Source organism: Lactuca saligna, chromosome 1 (assembly GCF_052625555.1).
Source record: "Lactuca saligna cultivar CGN05327 chromosome 1, ASM5262555v1, whole genome shotgun sequence".
In the NCBI taxonomy this organism is placed as follows: Eukaryota; Viridiplantae; Streptophyta; class Magnoliopsida; order Asterales; family Asteraceae; genus Lactuca; species Lactuca saligna.
The window spans coordinates 169,823,483-169,838,601 of record NC_136417.1 but is presented as its reverse complement, the minus strand read 5'-3'; the positions used below and the strand labels follow the sequence as shown (position 1 = coordinate 169,838,601).

The window sequence follows — 15,119 nt, the reverse complement described above, 5'->3', positions numbered from 1 at the left end:
AATACACGAAATGGGAAGGAACTTGTAACTCAAAACGTGTATCTATGTGAGAACAACACAGATCCAAGCTCCACAATCCGCCTAGTTGGTTCTACCTCCTTCCTTCTTGCTAAAACACACAAGAAATGGTGAGTTAGCCTTCCTCTTGTACCACAAACGATCTCTCTGCTCTCTAGGGTTTCTCAAGGGTGAAGCGACCGCAAATGGAGGCCATAAGGGTCTTTAAATAGGTCCCAAACTCCAGAAATTAGAGTTTCTCTAAACAGCGCCTACTCGGCGAGTCCCCCTCCTCGGACTCGTCGAGTCCACTCATTATATCCAAGGGGGAAACCCGACTCGACTCAACGAGTTGGACCCTCAACTCGTCGAGTATCTCCTTTAATCACAAGATTAATCTACACCATAATACCTCTGAAAACCCGGATGCTACATTTAGCAACGATGGATCGTCACTAAAGGTATTAGCAACGATATTCTGAACTTTTATCGACTGTAGTGAGTGCGTCTTTTTGTTTACGTATCATCATTTTGAAGTTTTTACTGTTAACCATTGCTTTATATGTGTTTACATTCTTATCAACTTACATTGTGTTAATTATTAATTTGAATCTTTATTATGTTTTAGATTAATATTCACCGATAATTAATTTGCGTTTATAAAAAACCAAAAATGCTTATGAACAACTTATAATAAAGAATCATTTAGGATTATTCGATATACAGAAAACGTAATAAAGATGAATACCAGGAAAAATATTTTAATTTTGCTCAAACAAAAATGAATAATATTAATAATATATAGAATATAAAACAATTAATGATACTAAATAAATTATTAAATAATATTAAATTAATTAAACAAACAAACAAGACATGTTAAATTAAAAATACGGATATTAAAAAATTAATTCTGATCGATTAGATATATTAAAATACAGAAGACAATTTACTTCAAACCCTCAAACGTTTTTTTTTTTTTTTTTTAATTATATCACCACCATCTTTGACGTGGTCTGAAATAAATGTCAAATGCCTTTACTAGTGCTACTGACAACAACACAAACACCCTCAAGGCCACAGGTTCTGCAGCAAATTCCTCCTCCTTTCTTACACGCTCAGCCACTTCTTGTCTCCTACGCTCCGCTTCTCGCATCTCAGCACGTTCGCGTTCCAACTCACTGGCTTGGGACTTGAACAACACAATAAACGCCCTAATAAAACCTAAAACTGCAAAACAAACACAACAAAATATGACACTACAAACAAGTACTAGCCAACAGATTGAATTATACTTCTCTATTTAACGAGTTTGAACATTAGAGAAGAAAGAACTAAATCAAACAAGATAACTTTGGAGTATATGTCAGGTTTCTTTACATAACTAGGAACATGCCCCGCGACGTTGCCAATCCGTTTTATAGGTTGAAGGTGCATGTGCAGTTTTATATGCTTTTGTTTTATCAAGAATGATGGCTTTGTGTTTGCCATATTTAGTTGTCTAGGTAGTTGAGTTGGTATATATCCAAGAATTTTTTCAAATTCTTTCCTTTATATATCTCTTCGATATATGTAGTTTGTAAATTTTGAGATAGATGACAGATTACATTTCAAGATCTTGATGCTCTCTCTCCGGTTTGCATGTATGCAAACGTATAGTTCCAAACATGTACAAACCCATTTTGCCTTCTGATTAATTTGTCAAGCTAAGAGTTCATATATACAAGGAGTATTTCCAACATGTTCAGCTTATATACGAACAAAAGCAGCCAATTCGCTGACCAGATAAGCAATATGACAATTAATTGTGAATTGAGGCGAAATCTTAGAGTATATATAGAAGAAGAGGAATAAAGAGTGTTGGAAAATCCATGGATTGGAATTTTTTTTCATAGGAAAAAAGAGGATTTCTGGTTATGAACGTTAAGTCGTTAATTGAAGTATACAGTAGTTTTGTTTCTACCAGGTGGAACAGTTCGATGCTAATTAAAGTATACAGTCAGCGCTATATGATTGTTTTGAATACTTTTTTTTTTCTTTTTTGTTTTTTTAATTATTTGCAATAATATGGTGGAGAATGTTGATCACACTTTTTATTGGTTGGATGGCTATGAAAATATTCGAAAAGGTCTGGAGGCTATCATCAAAGGTGCTGAAGGATGATACCTCAAAAAGTTTAAGGCAAGAGTTTGAATGTGATAGTTGTTACTGTTTTTTGGTGTAGCCGAATGTTTTCGTGCTATTTCAAGCTTCAACACCTCTAAACCCAATGCCGATGGATTATTTTAGGTGTTGCAATTAATTACACAACACAACAAAAATAAAGGAAACAGAAACAAAATTAGGAAGAAGCCGAAATTTAATGTTTTAATCGTGACAAGTGTTAAAAACCCGATATCCATTTGTATAGGTGTTTAAAATTCAGCACGAAATTGATACGATTTAATATTTATTTGTTTGTTATGTATGATTAAATATTAATTAAATTAATTAATTTTTAAGTATGTTATCTTTGGTGTGTCTTTTCGTGTTTATCACTTTTTAATTAGTTCGTTTTCATATTAGTTAAAAACACGACATCGACATCATGTTGTGATGTGTCTGACGAAAACTGAAAGGATGATTCAATCTACCAAAGATTTTTTTGGCTTTGTCATACATTGCCTTTTAATAAACGGTTTCTAATTAAAGTAGAGGACCCATTTTAGATTAGACTAACTGACGAGTTTCCCATGTTGGCATCTATTAATTAATTTATAATTATAATATGTAAAAAGAATTTAAATTCTTCCCTCCAATATCTCGTGAGGGGTTGATAATAAAAATTATTCATTATTCAAAACAAAAGAAGTAAGATTGGTAAGGTGGATAAGTTGGTGTGGTTTTTATTTTTCTTGCTAGCTCCTTTCTTGTCATTTAATAAAGCTTTACGGTTCAAAAAATAACTAGTTCTATACATCCTAGTAACTATATATTTACTCCATTCATGTAGACTCAAAACCCATTTTTACCACAAAAGATCATATTCGTGGAAATTTATGTGGAGAAGAGTCTCTCACACGATACATTCTACTTTTGTCTAGGATTACTATTGTGAGAACTATGATATTGACACCAGATATACTATAGACATTAAGAAAAGCTATTTATGCGGAGGAATTAAGAAATTGACACCTAAAACTACAACTAACCTGTTGTCCAAGAATTATGTTCGGGATCGGCTTTAAAATAAGCCAAAAGTGAGTCTGCATCTTGTTTCTGCAGAACATATTTATATGCTTTGTTATAGAGTAAACTCTATTTTTTTTGTCTTTCTTATGTAGATGTTGACAGTGGGTAGTGAACCAATAACTAAGATATAATAAATAAAGGACTTAATAAAGACTTACCACGTCATCAAAGAAGTAGGTAATAGATGGGTGTCGTTCAGCATCATCAAGAAAGGTCTTCAACGCCTGGAGACATTAAGGAGATACATTAAGACATGCATTTGTATTATTTTTGGAAATATAACATCTCCACCAAACCAATATTTTTTTGGACAATGAGTGTAAACATTAAACCCTATGCAAGTCAATTTTTCTAACATAGGGAATATCTCGGGCCTTCCATCCCTAAAAGGTTACTAGTGTGCTTTTATTTCAAATCTTTGCAAAACTAAGCTTTCTAAAAAGGAAGTGATTTGTACACAATAATTTATGTTTTATATAGTTGTATCATACATCATTTTAAACCACAAGTTGTTGTGTACGCATAAATAATGTTGTGTACAAATTATTTCTCTTTCCAAAAGATGAAAAACCAACGTTAATCTTATGTTATAAAATTGATGTTAGGATAATTCAAAATTTAGGATAAAATTAGTATTTTGGTAAAAACTTTTCTATTTTAAGTATTTGAGTTAGAAGAGAAGATTTTTAAGTAGAATAAGTAAAGGTAAACATTTATGGTGGTTTTCATTCAGTTTTCATTCCCGTTTCTTAGTAAACAAACAATTTTCTTTCTTACTCTTCCTGTTTTTCCTCTATTTTATTATTCATACATGCAATTCTTATCAATATCTTGTGAACAAGGTTGAATTAAGAGGTTGAGGTTATATTTGGTATCAAAGCAAACCGAGATTCATCCTCTATCATCAATATGGAAGGCCAAAAGAAAGAAGGCTCATTTTCTCTCCAATACCCTTTTTGACTAGGAGCAATTATGTTATTTGAGCAATAAAGATGAAGGCCGTGATGCAACAAAATTATATTTGTGCATAAAAGGATGGGGCTATGACAGCTATCATCTTCCATGAGATTCCAGATGAAATTTTGTTGTCATTAATGGAGAAGTAGACATCAAAAAAACTTGGGGCACACTCAAAACTCTTTACATGGGTGTTGATCGCGTAAGGACAGTAAAGATACAAACCCTAAAAGCAAAATTTGAGGTGTTGACCATGAAGGAGTCGGAGACAGTTCGTGATTTTTCTAGAAATTTATGTTACATTGTCAACAACATTCGATCCTTAATTAGGATACAATATAGATGAATCTGTTGTGGTCAAGAAGATTCTAAGAGCAGAGTCTTCCAGATTTGTGTAAAATGCCTCAACCATTAAACAATTCACATAGTTGGATACTATGTTAAAGTCCAAGAAAAGAAACTCTTACTTACCCACCAAGAATGGACCGAATGAATTAAGAAACATAGTCAAGATCAATTATGCTCCTCTAACAAGAAAAACCAAGGAAATTCCAACAATTCTCGAGGCTGTGGAATATGTAGAGGTAGAGGTAGTGGATACAGTGGATGCTAAAAAAGAGATGGTAATAACCCGGATCGAGAGAACACTCGCGAAACCAATTAAAATTGAGACAAAAGAAAAACCCAATGCTAAAATTGCCAAGATTTTGTGTAGTATGCAACAAAATTTACAAATCCATGAAAAGAAAGAAATGAAGAAGTGAATTTTGTGCAAGGTTAAGCTGATAATGAACCAGACTTGCTTTTGGAAGCAATCACGAGATCAAGATCATATAAGAAGTGCTTTTAAATGAAAAATATTCAATCAAAAATTGACACCGCGTAGAAGTAATGCAAACCATTCAAAGGTTTAGTACCATAAGAAAGGACCAAGTAAGAATATGAATAAGGACAAAACCAACATTCGTGATCTCAATTAGTCAATTCAAGGTTATGTCATATCTGGAGATGGTTCCAAGGTACGAACTGAAGGCAAAGGCCAATCATATTTCAATGTAAGAATGGTGAAAAACAATCACTACATAGTGTCTACTACATACCAAGATTGTGTAGTAACATCATTAGTTTGGGTCAACTAGTAAGAACAGGGGATGATGACGTTATGCATGACTTATTCATATGGATCCACAATGACAAGAACCACCTTCTCATAAAGGTAAACAAATCAGAAAAGAGACACTATAAACTATCCTTGAGTGAAACTAAATCATAATGTGTACTTGGAGAAGCTACTAATTAGATACGGTGTTAGCATGCTAGTATACGTGAATTTGACTACACTCAACTAATGTTAGACAACTACTTTGTTGTTGTTTTGACAAAAATCAAATACTCACTCGTTTATGAGAAGGTTTCTTGGTGGGAAGGAAACTCAAAATCCCTATCCAACAATTACATCTTTTAAAGCATCAAAAAGGCTAGAGCTCGTGCATAGTAACTGATGTGGTCCTATCTCTCCACCCATACTAGCCGAAAAGAGTTATTTCTCGCTATTGGTAGATGACTACACCAAACTAATGTGGATTTATATTATAAAAACGTAAAATGAAGCTCTACACGTTGTTAATAAATTGAAAAAGAAAGTGCAAACATAAGTTGGAGAGAAAGTAAAGACAGTAGATACTGATCGTGGGGGTAGTTCATCTCAAGTAAATTCATCTCATATTCCAAATAAATAGGTTTTAATTGGAATTACACGTTAAAATATTCTCCACAACTAAATGGAGTTTTAGTAGGACGAAATCGTATTATAATTGAGATAACAAAAAGTAATCTTAAAACCATGCACGTACCTGAAGTGTTGTAGGAAGAAGAAGTGTTCCATTAAGCCTACATACTCAATAGATTGAGCACAAAAGCACTTAATGACTCCGCCCTATATGAGATGTGGATAGGACGGAAACCACAAATCGAGTACTTGAGAGATTTTTGCTTCATTGTATATGTAAGAACACTAATCGAACGCCTAAAAAGACTAGAAGATAGAAGAAGCAAGATGGTGTATCTAGGCATTGAAAAGGATGAAAATATTACAAACTTATTGATCCATATACAAGGACAATTTGTGTTACTATGGATGCACACTTTTAAGAAGACTCAAAGTGGACATGGGAAAAAGAAGTAATACTAGAGTCCATTCCAGGTGAGATTTAAACCTTTAACGGTTCATAATAAGTGAGACTCTTGAACATGAAAATTCAAACAAAAGATGTTATGAAGAAGATGACCATGTGTGGAACAAGAGAGCTCATTTAAGCCCTCAAGTTTCCACCACTACACCAGATGGTTTTCCAAGCTCAAATAAATTTGGCAAATATTAAATTGCTATTGATACCCGACTAAGGTATCGAACACATAATGATATTTATCAATATTGTGAACAATTAATTTTAAATGTGAACCCAAGACATATTATGATACAAAAAAGCTACAAAAAATGAATTAGATGTTATAGAAAGAAAAAGTACATGGGGCATTGTAACATACACATCTTGAAATCGTATTTTGTAATGAATAAAATTTTGAAATATTATGTAAAATTGACTGTTGAGGTCTAACAGATGGTTTTTACTAGAAATGAAGTAAAACTATGTTTAGAATCACTCAGAAAATATTGGAAGTCTTATAAGATTCCAATTAAAAGCCAAATAGTGAAATTTAGCAAGTTTAAATAAGTAAAATTTTATTATTTGATGTTGTAGAGAATCTCGTTAGAAACTTGTAGGTGAAAACCTCGTCAAAATCCGAGTTATAACGAAGAAGTTATGACCAACCGAAGATCCGTGACAAAACCGGCACGGCACCAAATGACGTAAAAAGTGAGTTTTTGATAAACTACTTTTTAGCCTTAGTAATCTAAATAAAAGTCATAGTATTCGTTAAACCGAAAAATTCGATAAAAAGAACGCCAAAATCTGACTTCGTATGAGGAAGTTATGATTTTTCGAAGTTTCAACTTAGCAGTAGAAGACTAAAAACTTGAATTTTAGATCGAGCAATATTTGACCGATACATCGTAAACAAGAATCGAAGGTCTCATCATATGTAGTACAACGGTAAAAAGTCTAACGAAAACGGATGTCGGATGAAGAAGTTATGAATTTTTAACGGATTTTCCTATCCCGGTCTGTTAAAAATAATAATATTAAAAATAAAGTCAAAATTAGCCGACGAAGTCTAAACGAAAGTTGTAAAGCGTAATTTTAGCTACGCGTGCATATAAAGAACTTCAAAAATGGAGCTCGTATACGAAAGTTATGGATTTTAGAAGATCGGGGCTCAATTTCTGAGATTTTCGCATTAACAGTACCAGCCACCGGAGACCTCATCGCTGCCACGTCACTTCGCACGAAGTTGCAGCGTCACCGAGGTTGTGGCCCAATCAGAGAAGCAATGCGTGTCGGACTGTGATAGGACCGAAGGGAGGTCCAACTAGAGCCTTCTGAGTGTCGCATACGCGGCGTGTACGAGGTGAGCCACGTCTCGCCTACGAGCTGCTGACGCTTCGCTCCTTGTCACCCCTCCGAACCTCGCACCTGGCCGCCTCGTGGGTGCGACATCTGGCCACTGAACCTCGCTCCGGCTGCTGCGTGGCCTTCGCTGCTGCTGCCACCTGCCCCTCCGGATCCGAACCTCACCCCTATATATAGGAGGGTGCGAACCCTCCCTGCTAGAATTGGAAAATTTCCATTTTTGGCCCCTTTTTCCATATTTTCACTATTTTGACTTTTCCCGAAGCCCCGATATCAATTTTAGCACCCGAAACACGTCCCGAGACGCCCGAGAAGCCCGAAAATTTTATCTTTTTTGTTTTGAAGCCCTACCTTTGCAGAGCCCGGTTTTCAATCAAGCTCTCGGTTTTCAACATAGAGAGACATATTTAAAGCCGAAGTGTTGTCCAAATTACTTTTTTAACCCCCGATTAGCTTAAGGTGAGTTCAATATATAGGAACAATTGTATGTTATGTGTTATATGTGCTATGTGCTTTTCAGTATTATCATTCTGAGTTATTTTCTCGTGTTATTCGCTATGTTTATAGCAATTGTAATACCTTTGACTATGTGATCAGTGAAAGGACTTAGATTCACATTGGTACTGGTACGTAGCCTCTGGCCATGTAGAGCATGTCTCCGTAAGAGAATGACTTCTATTCTATGGCATTGGCAAATGGTTAGATAGGACTATAAGCCTGAAATCTAACAAGATGTTAATCAGAAATTGCATGTCTTCTGCGCCATTTGGGCCAAAGCTTTATTGATGTATATCAAGAATTGAAAAGAATATCTTTGAATAATGTCTTTGATTGATATGAACGCTTGACACCTGATCTCACATACATCTTGTTGTTCCTCTTTGCTTTTGCCACATTGAAGTATATCTATGGCATAACATTATATTGTATCTATTTTTGAACTCACTAAGCGTCACCGCTTACCCTATCAATGTTTAACAATTGTAGGTGATAAGTAACTAGTATGTTTACATACTATTGAAAGATGTAGAATAGTTTGTAATAGTACTTTTGTACTACTTTTTATGTTTGTATAAATTACAATATCCTGGGTAGTTATGTAATATATATAACACTTTGTAATAGAAGGTTTGTATCCAATAGTTTGTAATTCCCTTTATCAATGTAAAATATTGCTTTTATGAATATGCAAATAGCATGTTTTGGAGTAATGATAATGTGAAATATGAAAGTTTGGGTCTTTCAAAAATACGAAAGTTGGGGTCTTTCAACCATGGTATCAGAGCAATGGTTTAAGTGAACTAAATATCAAGGATTGATATTTAGACTTAAACTGTTGGAAGCTCAATATATGAACTGATTCGTAATAAGTATATGGATACAAACCATAGGAAATATTTAAGTGCGAGATTGGGTAGTGATAAACCCTAGTATTCTAAGATATTAAGTTACTTCATAATTTTAAGAAAATTAGTTTAAGTGAACTAGAAATTTTAAGAATTTCTAAACTTAAACAAGAATTATTAAGTAAAGATGATACGATATATTTTAGGTTGAATACCTAATGGAGGCAAGCACTAGAATATTAAGAGGAGATATGCCTTATATTCTATTATGTTCTAAATGATAAATGAATATAGAGAAGAGGTATGCCTTATATTCTGTTACGTGCTAAATGATAAATGAATATAGAGAAGAGATATGCCTTTATTCTATTACGTGCTAAATGATAAATGAATATAGAGAAGAGATATACCTTATATTCTATTATGTGAGAAAGCTTAAGGTCTGTTGCCGACCATGGTTTAGAAAATTTTAAGAATTTTCATAATAGAATTTTTCGAAGTAATAAAGAAACTTATGACAGTTGACATCGATAAGTTTATAAATAACCGATCGCGAGATATCGTAAAATAATAAATATGAATTATTATCGTAATAAGTGTATAAATACAAATAGAGTGGTAATATACATTTAAAGTATGTTTGATATATAATAACATCTTCGGAAGAAAGATGTGTGTTTGAAACATGTTTGGGCAAGATAAATGTGTTGGTACAAATCCACGAAGTTGTTCTACCGCTGTTCAGATTGAAGAAGTGATTGTTTAATAGAGTCAAAAGAACCAAAAACGGTAATCAGTACTTCGGTAGTATCACAATGAATGTTGTGCAAGATTTAGAAGAATTAAATGAAGATCAAAAGAAAGGCTAATGAAGTTTTTAGACTCAATAGGCCAAGACTTTGTGATATAAATTTCCATTGTGTGTTAAGCCGACTTTAACATACACGATTGGGATGGTGAATTGAGTCATTTAGTGGTAAATGGTTAATCAACTTACTTGTTTAAGTAAGGTAGAATGCTTAATGGAAGAAGAAATACACCCATAGTATTTTATGAAGAGATGTTGTAGTCAGGAATGATAGAGAACCAAGTTGAAGCTAGTAAAGCTTGTTGAGATGCAGCTAAGATGCAGACTTCTTAGGATAGACTCCTATGAAATAGACTTAGACTTACTCAGATACAAGAATAACGATGTCAAGGAAGAATAATGAAATGAACAAAAGTGTATGATGGATTTCATGAGTTAGAAGATGATGCAGGTAGTAGAAGACTGTTTATCTCCGTGCTGCTAAAGTAAATTTTCGAATAGTGTGTCTTGTAAGTAGACACTACTCAAGAAAGAATTAGTATGAAGAAATGGAAGTAAAATTTCTATTGACCTATGGAAAAGTATTAGAATATATTAAATCGATCATATGCATGAGAAGAATCCTAGAAGGCGAGTATAGGTAATCCAATATATGTTTGATAGAAACCTGAAAACCCTAGTTGAGTCTAGGAGAAACTGTTGTACGTATTTTTTTGAACACGTTCATGTGTGATAAGTTGCTTGGTGAAAATTTTGAATGGTGACTTGGGAACTGCGAGACAATACTTGGGACGAGTATGAGTAGGTGTGAATAGTAGTAGAGGCCTATACTACTGGAAGCACATGACTCAGACTTGGATCAGGAAAAGTCACAATGTTACCAAGAAACTAGTAAATGATTTCGTTTTATTCATGTGTGTCATTACCTTCGTTTCGGTAATGACTAAGAAGATAATTATCGTTCAAATCTTAATGTCATAAAGAATCGAGTCCGATTAGTATAAATCCACGAAAGGAGTTAATTGGTTCAGAGAACCATGTCTTATATAGTGACAAAACATCAGTAGGAATACTGAAGAAGTATATTGTCGAGATAGTCGATAGAAATATAACATTCTTCATTAAAGAATTGAGCAATCATTAGCCAGAGATGTGACTTGCTATGTGGTGTTACTGGCCACAAGAAATGTATCCGCCCTACACTTACTAATCAAATGGAGGGGATTCAAGTTGCCGTTCAACAATCAAAGAGTACTCCAACTAAAAAGGAGGAGGTGCCAAAAGCTAAAAGATATATAGGTCTGAAAGCACGAATTAGAGATACGTGGTGCTATTCTTTATGTTCCAAAGCATCTACGTGTTGATCAAACTCTTTTCATTTTCTTTATTCTATCAGCTCAATTTATTCGATGTGATTCTAATACAAGATTTTGGATCGTTATGTGTCTTATGCGAGATGAAATCAAAGGTCATTAGAATATGACCATTCGAGTTGTCGTTATAGCAAAAGTAAAGACCTTATCTTGGGTTTAGTCTATAAACCAAGAAGGAGTAGGAGTCTGCAATGAGAATTGAGTTTTTAACTTAAAGATTAGGATCGAATGTTCAATAAAGAATGAAGAGCGGGTGCAAATTTGAACACCGCCAGTAATTAGGAAGTTTGAAGAATTTGACAATCGTTTGGCAAACAAAAAGCTAAATATCATACATTTAGATTACCACAAAGGAAGTAAGTTAAAACTCGAATGTTGTGACTAGTAATTTTCTCGTAAACTCTAGATCTACTCACATCTTATTTGATTTCAATGCCTCAGATTCTTTCGTACCTTATAAATTCGCATATTCTTTTCAAATTTCTTGTTACGCAATTGCCCAATAATTTCACATACATAACATAAGAAATATATCATTACTTGCTGATAAAGCCTATAGAGTTAGTGTTATAGGAATTGAAAGTTATAATCTTCCTGCTAACCTAATTCCTATCTTTGATATTATTCTCGACATGGAATGGTTGTTAAAGAACCACACAAATCTCTTGTTCTAGAAGGAGATGAGATGCATCCCTATCGGAAGGGAAGATTCTGTTTATGTCTACGGTGAAAGTAATAAATCTCTTTCTTAAAAACTCGTAAATTATATCGAAGGGATATTCTACTTATCTGGCTTATACATTTAATACCTTGAAAGAGGAGAAGAAAACTGTGAATGATAACCTTTGAATAATTATTGACCGGCTGATGAAGGATGCATATATTCTCGCCACATGTGAAACGACTCCATTGGAGAAATACATGTAACTTACCTAGACGAAATTGTGGCAAGTCATGATGCGCCACTATAGATTATGTCCGACTGTGATACTCGTTTCACTCCTCACTTTTGGGTGAGAATGAAGCATGAATTAGGATCTCGAGTTACTCTCAGCACCGCTTATCATCCTCAGACAGATGGTCACACTGAGAGAACAATCCAGACAGTAGAAGATATGTTTCGTTCATGTGTTTTGGAGTTCGGTGGTAACTGGGATAAATACTTACCTCTTGTCGAATTTTCGTATAATAACAGTTACCACACTTCAATCAAAATGCCACCATATGAAGCATTATATGGTCGCAAATGTCGTACGCCGTTATGTTGGCGTGATGTAGGACAGAAGATCCTTGGAGGCCCTAAAATGATTCAAGACACCACCGATAAGATTCAAATCGTACGAGAAAGAATGAAAGCAGCCCAGGATCGACAGAAGTCCTATACGGAAAAGAGAAGATGACCTATAGAATTTCAAGTGGGTGATTTCATGATGCTGAAGGTATCCCCATGGAAAGGCCTTATGCGATTTGGGAAGAAAGGAAAGTTGAGTCCTAGATTTGTTGGTCCTTTCAAAATCATCCAGAGAATTGGAAAGCAAGCTTACCGCTTAGAATTGCCTGAAGATTTGGCGGGTATTCATCATGTGTTCCATGTAAGTTATCTGCGCAAATGCTTGAGCATCTACGATGAGACAGTTCCATTATCCGAAGTGAAATTGGATAATAAGTTAAGATATGTAGAAGAGCCTGAAGAAATCGTGAATGAAAGAACAACTAAGCTAAGCAATAAAGAAGTAGAATTAGTGTTTGTCAAGTGGAAACACCATCGTGGCCCAAACTATACTTGGGAAAATAAGAATGAGATAAAAGCAAAATATCCCCATTTATTTTAATCGATGTAATTGCGGGTACGAAATCCTCAAAAAGAGGAGGTATTTGTAACATACACATTTTGAAATCGTGTTTTGTAATGAATAAAATTGTGAAATATAATGTAAAATTGAGTGTTGAGTTCTAACAGATGGTTTTTACTAGAAATGAAGTAAAAGTATGTTTAGAATCACTCAGAAAATATTGGAAGTCTTATGAGATTCCAATTAAAATCCAAATAGTGAAATTTAGCAAGTTTAAATAAGTAAAATTTTATTATTTGATGTTGTAGAGAACCTCATTAGAAACTTGTAGGCGAAAACCTCGTCAAAATCCGAGTTATAACGAAAAATTTATGACCAACCGAAGATCCGCGACAAAACCGGCACGGCGCCGAATGACGTAAAAAGTGAGTTTTTGATAAACTACTTTTTAGCCTTAGTAATCTAAATGAAAGTCCTGGTATTCGTTAAAATGAGAAATTCGATAAAAAGAACGCCAAAATCTGACTTCATATGAGGAAGTTATGATTTTTTGAAGTTTCAACTTAGTAGTAGACAGCTAAAAACTCGAATTTTAGATCGAGAAATATTTGACCGATACATCCTAAACAAGAATAGAAGGTCTCATCATATGTAGTACAACGGTAAAAAGTCTAACAAAAACGGATGTCGGATGAAGAAGTTATGAATTTTTAACGGATTTTCCTGTCCCGGTCTGTTAAAAATAATAATATTAAAAATAAAGTCAAAATTAGCCGACGAAGTCTAAACGAAAGTTGTAGAGCGTAATTTTAGCTACGCGTGCATATAAATAACGTCAAAACCGGAGCTCATATGCGAATGTTATGGATTCTAGAAGTTCAGGGCTCAATTTTCGAGATTTTCGCATGAACAGTACCAGCCACCGGAGACCTCGTCGCTGCCACGTCACTTCGCACGAAGTTGCTGCATCACCGAGGTCGTGGCCCAATCAGAGAAGCAACGCATGTCAGACTGTGATAGGACCGAAGGGAGGTCCAACCGGAGCCTTCTGAGTGTCGCATACGTGGCGTGTACGAGGTGAGCCAAGTCTCGCCTACGAGCTGTTGACGCTTCGCTCCTTGTCACCCCTCCGAACCTCGCACCTGGCCGCCTCGCGGGTGCGACATCTGGCCACTGAACCTTGCTCCGGCTATTGCGTGGCCTTCGCTGCTGCTGCCACCTGCCCCTCCGGATCCGAACCTCACCCCTATATATAGGAGGGTGCGAACCCTCCCGGCTAGAATTGGAAATTTTCCATTTTTGGCCCCTTTTTCCATATTTTCACTATTTTGACTTTTCCCGAAGCCCCGGTATCAATTTTAGCACCCGAAACACGTCCCGAGACGCCCGAGAAGCCCGAAAATTTTATCTTTTTTGTTTTGAAGCCCTACCTTTGCAGAGCCCGGTTTTCAATCAAGCTCTCGGTTTTCAACATAGAGAGACATATTTAAAGTCGAAGTGTTGTCCAAATTACTATTTTAACCCCCGGTTAACTTAAGGTGAGTTCAATATATAGGAACAATTGTATGTTATGTGTTATATGTACTATGTGCTTTTCAGTATTATCATTCTGAGTTATTTTCTCGTGTTATTCGCTATGTTTATAGCAATTGTAATACCTTTGACCATGTGATCAGTGAAAGGACTTAGATTGACATTGGTACTGGTACGCAGCCTCTGGCCATGTAGAGCATGTCTCCGTAAGAGAATGACTTCTATTCTATGGCATTGGCAAATGGTTAGATAGAACTATAAGCCTGAAATCTAACAAGATGTTAATCAGAAATTGCATGTCTTTTATGCCATTTAGGCCAAAGCTTTATTGATGTATATCAAGAATTGAAAAAAATATCTTTGAATAATGTCTTTGATTGATATGAACGCTTGACACCTGATCTCACATAGATCTTGTTGTTCCTCTTTGCTTTTGCCACATTGAAGTATATATATGGCATAACATTATATTGTATCTATTTTTGAACTCACTAAGCGTCACCGCTTACCCTATCAATGTTTAACAATTGTAGGTGATAAGTAACTAG

General features: G+C 34.9%; 1 protein-coding gene across 1 annotated transcript in view; it reads right to left on the bottom strand.

Annotated features, from left to right (window-relative positions):
• Nucleotides 1-895: 895 nt before the first annotated feature.
• The window catches only part of LOC145045995 (formin-like protein 3), a 32,115-nt gene continuing 17,891 nt past the window's right edge, over nucleotides 896-15,119 (bottom strand). The window contains exons 11-13 of the mRNA XM_078994280.1: nucleotides 3,387-3,452; nucleotides 3,189-3,255; nucleotides 896-1,227 (exon numbers count right to left, since the gene is read on the bottom strand). Of these exons, the coding sequence (XP_078850406.1) occupies nucleotides 992-1,227; nucleotides 3,189-3,255; nucleotides 3,387-3,452 (369 nt within the window). The 3' untranslated portion in view covers nucleotides 896-991. The remainder of the gene's footprint in view (nucleotides 1,228-3,188; nucleotides 3,256-3,386; nucleotides 3,453-15,119) is intronic.